General features: G+C 43.5%; 1 protein-coding gene across 1 annotated transcript in view; it reads left to right on the top strand.

Moving 5' to 3' along the window:
• IPMK (inositol polyphosphate multikinase) overlaps nt 1-12,396 on the top strand; it is a 79,539-nt gene that overhangs the window by 46,708 nt on the left and 20,435 nt on the right. The window contains exon 4 of the mRNA XM_039547683.1: nt 5,842-5,938. Coding sequence (XP_039403617.1) covers nt 5,842-5,938 — 97 coding nt within the window. The remainder of the gene's footprint in view (nt 1-5,841; nt 5,939-12,396) is intronic.

Here is a 12,396-nt window from a genome sequence, read left to right as displayed (position 1 = left end):
AAAGGAGAAGATGTCCATTAGCTGCTGATTATTACTACTGGGCTCTTTATTATGAACAGGCATTGCTCTCTTTTATGCATGAGAATGTGCAATGCTTCCTGAACAATTTTTTGCAGTTACTGCTTAATTGAGTGGCTTTCCCAGATCTTCCTCCATTATGAACCAAATACATGTTCTTAGCTGACATAGTTCTCCCCTCCACCCGCCAAAAAAAAGTTATCATGAAAACTGATACTGAGATCTGTATTTAAAGAAAAATAAGTGATCTGGATATCGTAAGTGAAATTAGTCTAGGTTTAAGAAAAAAATCTCTATTGCTTTTGGGATCAAGACAACTTTGTAGGAGGCTGATTAACATAATGCTCTTAATTCCATTTGTGACAGTGTACCCCATAAGGCTTTATGGGGGGTACTTACAAATGTATGTGTGATAACTGGAATAGGGTTTTGCTACATATGCCATGTAACACATCTATGTAAAGGTTATGATCTACTGGTTATGTTCATCCTAGTTGTATGCAGGTACCATTTGTGTGTTCAAAGTTATGAACATTGGCCATATACTTGCTTGATTTCTAAGTAGCCTTAGTTAGAACGTTTGGTCACTTCTTGGGAAAGGAATGTGCAAGTTAAGTGCTCAACCAGGAAGCACTTAACAGTCAAAAGAGCTTGGAAGACTCCACATAAGAAGTCTACCTGAGGATGTTCAAAGTAGCATGCGGGTAATAGCTGCTACCTGCAAGTCCTGAGTCATGCATGGGCATGTGACTTGCCCATGTGATTCCGAATCTCCATTTTTGTGACTGGATTCTACACGGGGAGAGAGGGATGTCTGCCCAGTTGATTAGACATAGAGTTGAACATTTTATTTTATTTTGCTTGGTGACTTACTTTGTTCTGTCTGTTACTTCTTGGAACAACTTAAATCCTACTTTCTGTATTTAATAAAATCACTTTTTACTTATTAATTAACTCAGAGTATGTGTTAATACCTGGGGGGGAGCAAACAACTATGCATATCTCTCGATCCGTGTTATAGAGGGCGAACAATTTGAGTTTACCCTGTATAAGCTTTATGCAGTGTAAAACAGATTTATTTGGGTTTAGACTCCATTGGGAGTTGGGCATCTGGATGTTAAAAACAAGTACACTTCTGTTAGCTGCTTTCAGGTAAACGTGCAGCTTTGGGGCAAGTAATTCAGACCCTGGGTCTTTGTTGGAGCAGACGGGAGTGTCTGGCTCAGCAAGACAGGGTGCTGGAGTCCTGAGCTGGCAGGGAAAGCAGGGATAGAAGTAGTCTTGGCACATCTGTTGGCAGCTCCCAGGTGGGTTTCTGTGATCCAACCTGTCACACCATTACATTGGTGTTGAAGCAGTAACTCATCCTTTAGCATGACAGTAAGATATTTTTTCCATTTTAAAACACAGCTGTTATACATCTGCTCTTCTTCATAAGATAGTAGACTATTTAAGAAACCTTCTTTATTCTTAGAGCGATTAAGCCCTGTTTTTTATTTGATCTTGAAGTTGGGATATCGTACTGCATTAGTGTTCTAAATCTACAGAAGTGTATTTTTGGTACCTTCCCAAGTCCATGGACACTAATATTACTATCATAAAAGTAAATCAAACTATGATTCTGATCTTAAAAATTGTAGAAATGGCATCTTTTAATTCAGCATGCTATTCCCGTGTCTGTTCAGAATCATATCTGCTTATTTTATTGCCTAAAATAAATCTTTATTAGTACCATAAAACCAAAGCAGGACTGGTAACTGAACTATTTTTTTATTTTTTTTCTGGTTCACGTGTCAACAGAATTGTCGACTCAGTTTGATTTGTAGAATATTTACCATCAATGTGAGCTAAGAGAACCCAGATCCAGGTTGACAATGAGGAAAGCAGTCTCGTTACTCGTAAACTGAACAGATTTGTTTTGGAAGTCACTAAGTCAACAAACATGAAACCTCCCAATGCTGTTATGTAGGAATTTTGTTTTTCACAGTAGAACCCCATTTAAAGACTTGTTCGCATGGTGTGGCAAAGTGCATATGTTAACATTAAAAAGTACCTAGTTCGAGGTCTACCCTGGGCAGTTAAAGTGCAACACGTTAGGGTGCTTTACAAATTACACCCCTCTGGCGCACACTGCTGCACAGTGTAGACAAGCCCTTTGTCTTCATTAGTGATTTCACTCGTAAATTAGGGGTTTTCTTGTTAATGTGCTCAATCATTAACACCCTCAGTGACACCATAGTGTGAGGCAGCCATCATGCCTTGAGAGGTAGAGCAAACCACGAGTGAGCTTGTCTTGCTTTTTTACCAACTCAGGGTATCTGCAAGGAGAATATGCAGCTGGAGTTGCATAAGGAGTTCACCAGGTGATCAGAACAACAGTATGGAACAGCTTGGGTGCTGGCAGGAGGACCTAGGGAAGGCCGAAGAGCAAAGAGAGAAGCAATTCTGAGCTGAAAGGGAAATGCTGGTGGAGTATTTTCTTTATGATCAGGAGATAAGGAAGTGAGACATGGCATTTCAGAGGGATGTGATTGAGACGTTTGAGGATCATGAGTCATTCAGCTCAAAGCTGTCCTGCCCAAATCATCTGTTTACCCATGGCCAATCCCATAATTTTGTCTCCATTGTACTATGACCTCCAACCTATGGACAACTCTCGCTGTGGGCGAAGCCAGTCAGCAGTTATCTGCTGCACTCTGTTTCAGTTTGAATATGGATGAAGTGAACACATCCTGATGTGCAGTTCCTTTCATATAACATGGCACAACATTTTCAGTTTATTTTGATGTCTGATGTTTGGAGTGTGTTGCACTGTTACACTCTTGCATGTCACTGTTGCTGTTTTGCACTTGTTTTTTTCATTTTGTACATCCTTTCAACTTTGTCATGGGATCTGGAAGCCTAAATATGCTGATCTTTAATAAAGCTTTGCTTAGTCACATACTGAATTCTGGAGTTGCAGTGGATAAATAAAGAGAAATAACAGGTCCACCAGGTTTATTTCATACAAAAATATTGTAAGACCACATTTCGTTTCACTCCCCTGGCCCACATTCTGGCATCAGCATGGGTATACTTCCCACACAGCGCAAATGGGGGTGCACAAGGCATCCCACGTGGCTGCTGTTGTAATGGACCCTGTGCCAGCCTCAAGAGGTGCACGAGATGGCTGTCTGTAAGCAGACTCCAAATCATGGGTGTCTTCAATCCATTCTGCCCCCAGATATTCCCCCTTGTATTGTGAAGCATATGTGTGTCTGTGCCATGTTTGGCATTATATATACTACAGTCCAAATGAGTCTGTAAGTAGCACCATCTTCCTTGCAGTCAAAAGCACATTCTGCCACCATTCTTTACCTGCTTGGTGTGTATTTGTACTCTCTCTTGCCAGGGCAGTGGAAATCATAAGTCTTCATCACCCAGGGCATCAGAGGGTAGGCAGGGTTGGCTGAAATGAGAATGGACATGGACATCCCACTGTCACTTGGTCAGAATCCACTTACCTTCACTGAAACAGACCAGACCTCCAGAACACCCTCATCTTGTGTACTCTACCATGTGTATCCTATGTAGGTGTCCATGACTCTGACATAGTAGTCCTTCAGAATGACGAAGTAGTAGCCCTTCCTGTTTAATGTACTTGCTTAAGTTGGCGGGCATATGATAAATATAGACGTGCCATCAATAGCACTTGCACAGTTTGGGAATGCCATCTGTTCAAACCCCACGGTTATTTCTGAATAACCTCCCTATGTTGCTGTAGAGCAATAGTTGCTTTCAGATTTCTGTGACCACTGTGCTGAATATGGATTTGCCAATCCCAAAATTATTACAATAGATCGGTATGGAGTTGCTGGGTTCTATAGTTCAGTAGCAACATGCTTCTGGACCATTATTGCTTCTCTTGTCTGAGTGTTTTAGTGCTCCAGGCCCCAGGCAAATTTTTTTCCCCCCACATCTCCAGGGATCTTGCTTTCCTCATACAAACGTTCTGGGCCTACTGCTGATTATTGTATGTTTCCATCACAATATATAGTCCCACCATTCTGTGCTCTGGTCCTGGGAGTGGGGTGATGGTGTGTTTGCTGTGAAAGAGAACATCAGCTGAGTTGAGGCCTCCATATCTGTGTGGTGCTGATCTCTTCTTGGTGTGCTTTTAACAGCACCACCACTGCCTTCTCTGGGGAAACCGACTCTTTAAATGTCTGCCGGTGTCTCTTAGTGGCAGCTTTCAAAGAGGCAGGCCAAAGAAACATTGCCTTCATAAAAAATAGTAGTTGTTGGTCCTAGTTGTTGGAATGAGCAGGTTGCATATCTTAAAGCACAAGCAGGTAAAAGCACAACAGCTTGTGTCCTGGCAGGCAATGGATTTACTGGGCCTAGATCATTTCTGCCCACAAGTCCCAGAAGGGACAGACACTTTTCCCACAGCGCCCTGTGAACACACATATAAAGTGGTGCATCAAATTAGGCTAAATCAAGATGACTAACTTGTGAGTGCTCAACTCAAGGTTAGACTGAAGGTAAAATGAAGCCTACGACAAAAATGCTTAGACCAGCGTTAACATTCTGCTGCTTGATTCTCCAGTGTACTTGAATTGACATAAATGGTCACAATTGAGGTTTGTCTTGATGTTTGTGGAATTGTAACTAGACTTTTTTGTTCACCTTTGTCCTAACGCCATTGTGATATCATTTAGTTCAGTTTACCATGTAACATCTTCAGTTTTGAGGAGGAGATTCAATTATCAGAAGGAAATCTCCTGCCATGGCTATATGGGTTAGTTTTGCAACATAAACAGTTTGGAAATGCAGTTAAAACATTGCAGTATGGTCTGTTGCAGAAAGAAAATGTTAGTATTTCTAGGTAACTACTACACTGTGCCTGGGGGGTCTTCCGGCACAGTTACTACAGTGTGGATAGGAATTGACCCGCATCTGCAACGGCTTTGGAGCCTTGCTGTCTACAAGTGTTAGACTTGATGTTTAACAGTGGTCTGTATCCTTTATTAGTGTGGACACGCTTTTTTTGTCTAAAACCCATGCTAGTAAAACTGTGCTCTAAGTTATCTGCAGTGCTGCCTGCAGCTACGTTCTCTGACAAAAAATTCCATTCCATGCTAGCCAGGGAAATGTTTTTTAGAATCCTGCTAGCAACAACACCATTTAAAAGTGGCTGTAGTTATTGGACAGTCTCTAAATTCCAGTTTACATGAATGAGAAATTAATACTTCAGAAATGTAATAAAGAGCAGCTACTATTCCCAAACAATTTTTTCCAACAGTTTCTTGCCAAATTCAAGAAAAAAACAAAAGCGGAGGAAAACAGATGTATCTGAATAGCGTGTTATGGCTGTGTAATTTATTCAAAGGATGTACTGGGGGTATTTTTTTTTTTTTGTGGGGTGGGGAGTGAGGAAAAAAGAATCCAAACTGGATCTGTATTCTAAGCTTGATACAATTTAAAATGGCTAAAATCTATAGTAATCCTTCAAAATCCAGGATTTAGGATAGAAGAATGAACTCAGTCTGTACTATCTGGCTTTTTAATACCAACAATTACAACTTAAATTTTGATAAGAGATTAACTAATTTGTTTTTGTTCAAGTTAGCTAATACATTATTCCATGGATAGTAAAAATCAATGTATGTTCTGCATGTTGGAAGATTACAAATATCTTGAATTTCTCATATGTACTTTATAATCTCTTGTAGGTTTTTACATGTAAAGTGGTTGTAAACATTCTAGAATACAGGTAGCTGTTGGCTCTTAAAAATATAAAATGCATAATTTAAAGTTATTATGTCCCCTCTTTCGTTTCAGGTTTATGCTGCTGACTGTTGTGACAGTGTTCTTCTAGAGCTGCGGAAATACTTGCCAAAATATTTTGGCAGCTGGTCACCACCTACTGCACCTAATGGTATTGTTTTAATTTTATGCTAGCTGCCCAAACTGGATGGGAAATTTTCTGGGAAATTAGTTCGGCAATACCAACCTTTGTAACTTTTTTGTAGCATAATCCTATTCCCTATAACATCACATACAGTATAACAGTAATTTAAATAGGTACCCTGTTTAAGAAGAAATTAATGTAGGAAAAATGTTTTGTCCTACAGATATTCCTGAGTCTGAGTGAGACCAAGGTCTGACACCTTAAAACTTTTTGTATTACACTGTAAATATGTTACACTTTTTTCTCTGATCTTTCTGGTGGGTAACTGGAAACAAAGATACAAATTTCTGCTTTCTATTTAAGAAATAAACTAGTGTCCCCACTATTATCCATATGGGAAGATAGAACTTTTGGATAGGAAGACCAGATATCCTGATTTTATAGAGACAGTCCCGTTTTTGGGGGCTTTTTCTTATATAGGCTCCTATTACCTCCCATCCTCTGTCCCAATTTTTTACACTTCCTATCTGGTCACCCTACGTCTGGAACGGGACACTATAAAGCCCATATAAATCTTTGGCCACTTTTTAATTAGCAGTTGATCTCTTTTTGTATAATTCTATTACGTGTTGCTTATGCTCCCTGTGGATAACTTGTTTTCCATTAACAAGTTTGAGTTATTCTACTAGAATTCCTTTAGTGCCTGGTACCTCCTTGGTTCACATTAATGCCTTCTTGTGTTTGTATTTGGCAGTATCTCAAAGAGCTTTTTTTATAGTACCTATCCTCTTTATCCTTCATTCTTTGGTTTGGAGTCAGCCCCTCTGGGGCTATCCAAGGTCCTTCTGCTGCAGCACATGGCTTGTCTCCTCAGTCATGGAGCCCCCTGCTCCCCTTTTTCAGCGTGTCCATCTCTTTTTCTCACTCCTGCTGAAATGTTCCTGTGAGTCCCTCAAGTTTATATGTCTTGTTATTAACACCTGATTCTAACTTTCCACTCTCCAAACACCAGCCCCTTTGTGGAGAATGCAGGTTCTCCTAGGCTTGAGCTAGCCCATTGTCCTCGGGTGTTTCCAACTGAATAGCTGATTGTAAAGGTCTAACAACTGAGTATTGTTCCTGCTCTGGCTGAAATGTGAGAGTCCTGTCAGCCCCAGGTGGAATCCATACACACGCAGCGATATTCAATAATGCAGAAATTTTCATAAGAACTTGATAATATCAACCAGAATTTGTAAACTGTACAGAAAGCGTGCCAAAATCGTCACTACCTCTGGGAATGCTTTATTGGGAAAGGAGTGGGGGTTGGAGAGAAGATTGATCTAGACCAGGGTTTGGCAACCTATGGCACGTGAGCTGATTTTCAATGGCACGCTGCTGCCTGCCGGGGTCGGGGTCCCGGCCGCTGGCCCTGCTCAGCCCACTGCCGAGCCCAGGCCAGCAGCGGGCTGGGCGGGGCCGGCAGCCGGGACCCCAGCAGCAGCAGCGTGCCATTAAAAATCCTGCCCGGCCCAGCCTGCTCTTCTCCGCCCACTGCTCTTTCCTGCAGGGGTAGGGGGCAGAAGCTTGGTCCTGCCAGCTGCTGCTGCAGGGCAGCCTCCAGCGGCAGCCAAGCTCCCTCCTCCCCTGCCTCTTCCCCCAGCGTGCTGGGTTCCTGCCCCTCCTCCTCTCCCTCCCTGCTGCCGAACAGCTGATGGTCCTGGAGAGGGAGGGGGAGCCGGAACTACAGCCGCAGCATGCTCGCTACTCCGGAGGAGAGTTGGGGATGGGGCCTTGGAGAAGGAGGGTGGGATCAGGGCATATCCCCTCCAGGAATATGAGAGCATCCTCACGACTCCAGCCCACACTCCCTGCCCTGACTCCTGAACCCCCCATAACCTTTCTGCCCTGAGCCCTGCACCCCCCCACACCCCAGGCGCCTGCCCTGACCCCTGCACCCCCCATGACCCCAGCCCTGTGCTCTGACTCCTGCACCCCGCACACATACCCAGCCCCCCAATGCCCTGACTCTTGCACCCCCACATCCCCACCCTGAGCACCAAACAGAAGCTCCTGCAACCCCTCCCCAAACATTTCCACCTGCACCCCTCACACCAAATGGAAGCTGCCCATGTAAGAGCTCCACACCCAAACCTCCTGCCTCAACCCTGAGCCCCCTCCCTCATTCTAGCTCCTGGCCAGACCCTGCACCCCAATCCCCAGCCTGCTTCTTCACCTCCAGACCCTGTGCTCAGTACACTCCCACCCTCAGTTCAGTGCAGAGAGAGAGAGAGGAAGAGGATGGGCTAAAACCAGGGAGAAGGTAGGTACTCCAGACCGGCAGTGGGCTGAGCGGGGCCGGCAGCTGGGACCCTGGCTGTCAGGAACCGGCGGATGGAACCCCAGACCGGCAGCGGGCTGAGCTGCTCAGCCCACTGCCGGTCTGGAGTCCCGGTCGCCGGTCTCGCTCAGCCCGCTGCCGGTTTGGGGTTTTGGCTGCCAGCCCCTTGCCAGCTGGGGTCACGGCCACAGGCCCCACTCAGCTCGCTGCCGGCCTAGGTGAATGGAACCTCAGGCCGGCAGTGGGCTGAGCGCGCCGGCGGTGTAAGATCAGCATTTTAATTTAATTTTAAATGAAGCTTCTTAAACATTTTGAAAACCTTGTTTACTTTACATACGACAATAGTTTAGTTATATAATATAGACTTATAGAGAGAGACCTTCTAAAAATGTTAAAATGTATTAGTGGCACGCAAAACCTTAAATTAAAGTGAATAAATGAAGACTTGGCACACCACTTCTGAAAGGTTGCCGATCCCTGATCTAGACACACTGCCGGGAATGGTAGACTTGCAGTGGGAAAGAGAAGGACTGTTCAGAGTTGAGATTGTTGAAGATACCTGGGAGGGGACAAACAAATGTTATTGTGAGGGCCGTGAATTAAGCAGGAACAGTTGATAGCCAAGATGGAGGATGGTGTAACTTATTTCACAGGGAAAGGTTGGAAACGAGAAGTCTAAGGCTAGATCATTAATATTTGGGTGAAATGGGAGAAGATGCCAGCTAGATTAGATAAAATAATACTAGAAAACATTGATGTTCATAAACATACTTATTAACATTCATATATCCCCATACATGTGGAGCAGGTGTCCTGCTCTATTTAAATATAATGTTCCATCAAAGAATGAAGGGAAAGTCTGTTTAGGCTTTCATGTTCACGATTTAACATTAGTCAACAAGCTGGTGTGTGTGAGCCACAGAGTTGTAGGATATGGACAAGTTGTCTTCTCCCAATCACTACCCCCAATAAATTGCTGTAAAATTGGAGCAAGACAAATTTGATTTGAATTTAGATTTCATGGAGGGAGAGTAATTGAAGATTATTAGCAATGTACAATAACATGATTCTGAAGGCATGCATAAGCCAAAATATCCATTTTAAATTGTCTGCTGAAACTTTTAGGGCTCTGACTATTGCTGCCTGGCTATTTCTCCTATTTACTTTTCAGTACTTCATTACTATTCAGTGTATTTTCCTTTTGGGATCTGATTTCTTCACCTGGACTAAGAACAGAGCAGATCAATATGAATTATTTTCAAATTTTTCCTCATTTGTTGCTGATAGCAACTTAGGTTCCCCCCTGCTTCATTCATTTATTTCAAAATGTGTCTTTGTAAGTTATGAAAACAAATCAGATGCCTCAAATAATTATTCCACTACTTCTTCCAGCAAAGACTGAATGCTTAAGCAAGTTCATACTGATGCAGGGGTGGGCAAATTACGGCCTGCGGACCGGATCCGGCCTGTGGGATTGTGGGAGGGTGGGGGGAAGACAGAAGGCTTTCTGCGCTGCCCCTGCCTGAAGGCACTGGACCTCGCAGCTGCCATTGGCTGGGAACGGGGAACCGTGGCCAATGGGAGCTTCAGGGGAGGTACCCACAGGTGAGGGCAGAGGGCTCCCCCCTCCCACAGGGACATGGTGCTGGCCGCTTCTGGGAGCGGCGTGGGGCTAGGGCAGGCAGACAGGCAAGGAGTCTGTCCTAGCCCCACTGCATGCCGCTGCCACCCTGGAGCTGCTCCAGGTAAGTGGCGCCGGGCTGGAGCCTGCACCCTGAACCCCTCCTGCACCCCAAGTCCCTGCCCTGAGCCCCTTTGTACACTCCGCATACCACCTGCGTCCCAGCTCCCTGCCCTGAGCCCCTTTGTACACTCCGCATACCACCTGCGTCCCAACTCCTTGCCCTGAGCCCCTTCTTGTACACCACACCCCCTCCCACACCCTGCACTCTTTCTTGCACCTCAACCCCCTGCCCTAGCCCTACATTCATGGCCCTGTATGCAATTTCCCCACCCAGATGTGGCCCTCGGGCCAAAAAGTTTGCCCGCTCCTCTTATAGACACAATGAAAATAGAGCCATAGTCAGGAAAATGGCAACCAGGAATAATACTCAGTTCTTAACTTCCTGATCAGAAGTCTCTTTCCTCCAGATCTTTCAGTTACATGAACAGTACTTATAAGTGCTGGGGAATAGGTCTTATTTAGGATTCTGTGTTTCATACCATGGTATAACTGTGAGTAGAACACTTTATCTCCAAAGTACATGTATATCAATTTGAAACTTACTTAACCCTCGGACCTATAAAGGGGACTTAAAATATTGTCAGGATAATAATGAACGCTTTTTGAAGTGTAGTTGTGCTCAGGAAAATGTATCAGAAGTACACTCTCACTCAAGAGATCTGATCTCTTTGTGAAGAGACTTTCATCAACCTGATTTACTGACAGCTTTTATTACTTTTAACGTCTGTGAACACTACAAAATCAGCCCTGCTAGAGGAGAGCAAGCTGGCTATATTCTGGCTCATTCATCAAGAGGAATTGTTAACTACGTTACAGCTGATGAACTTTTACTACTTCTCCTCTTTACTCTTAACTGATTTCAACTGTGGAAGTGTTCTGTAGCTTTTCTATAGCTTACTTTATGCTTTGGGGGTTTTATATATTTTCATATTTCTCTAGACCCAATTAAACACCGAAACACAAAGTAATGTAATCATCAAATAGGTTATATTTGAAAAAAGCAAAACTGTTAGGAGGGAGAAGTGTTAAGTGTGAGATTTGGGAATGGTTTACAGAAGACCATAGTTGGTAGAAATGGATGTGTGAAGAGTATTGGAATTATCTGTTAATTTTGTGAATGTGAGAAAGATACAGAAGTGTGTGTGTGTTTGAGGACTTGCTGGTTGTTGTGTGGTTAGCTCTCTGGAACATGGAGGGTTAGTTCCAGTTGGAGCTCTCCCCAGGCATCCAGGACCCTGGCAATGACTCTGATTCAGTTGCCTGCTGCTCGTATGGAGATGGTTGGAAGATTAGTTCCTATCTTCTCTGGAGAAATGCATAAACCAGTTTGTCCTTATTCAGGAGCCCTGCTCAAAACCTCAGGAGCCCTTTGTGTGGGAACTTCTGAATAAAGGAACTTTGAAATTGGTAAAAGAGAGCCTATGACTGTCATAGAAGCAGAAGTTGCAGGGGCTCAGCCTGTCTTGCTCAGTCCCAGTTGCTGTGTGTATCTGCATCAAGTAGGACCTACTTAAGCTAGGAAGGAAATACTTAATTTAGAGAAGATAATATGCATTTGGGCTATTGTTACTTTAACCTTATCTCTGCTTGTGATGTTCCTATGGATAAATAAATCATACTTGGTTTTGAACAAGCTGTTTCCTGTCACTGCTGTCCTTACCAGCTGGTCACAGCTCCTGGAGAGAGCCTAAAGCAGGCTTCTCATTTGTACCTGAGGTAATAAGATTGGTACATGGGAGGATGCTGTAACTTGCTGATTCAGTCAAAAGTTGGGTGAATTTCAGGATTCCACCCTGAGAGAAGTGCAGGTATAGGCCTGTCACTTGAAGGAAGTGCCCCACAGAGGAAGTGAGAGAGAGGCCAAAGATAAAGTTCATCCTGGAACTGGAACAGGATGTTTCTCCTTTTATTCACTGAGTGCAGATAGTGGGCTCAAACCTGTTCCTACACAGAACACGTAGTCCCTGGTTCAGTTCAGACAGTTGCTACCGTAGAGATATCTGCTGTGATATACAGATGAAAGTATATGCTCAAAGTAGTGGAGATGTCTAGAAGATATTATTGTTGAAAGACTTTTGCTGTAGAAGTGTGTTTCAAGATGAGATTTGAAGGAAGAGAAGAAGGTGGTTTGGATTGGTGTGGAAAACAGGAGAAAGATGAAGAAAAAGAGAGTAATGAGTGTAAAATGGCAAGAGGATAAATGAGAGCAGAAATGTAGATTGCACAAAGTTTTGTGCAGGATCTTGAAGGAGATGGTGAGAAATTTGAACTTGATGCAGTAGTAGTATTAGGACTTACAAAATTCTTCTTTTTAAAAGGAAATCTTTAAACAAACCCTTGTATTCTTGAAACTCTTGTGCATTTTGGCATGGCTGCTTGTAAAGGAGTCATGTAAAATGAATGAAATGATGGTCTGTAAAG

This window comes from Mauremys reevesii, linkage group 7 (genome assembly GCF_016161935.1).
Source record: "Mauremys reevesii isolate NIE-2019 linkage group 7, ASM1616193v1, whole genome shotgun sequence".
NCBI lineage: Eukaryota > Metazoa > Chordata > Testudines > Geoemydidae > Mauremys > Mauremys reevesii.
The sequence above is the reverse complement of the archived record's forward strand: the minus strand, read 5'-3'. Positions and strand labels throughout refer to the sequence as shown.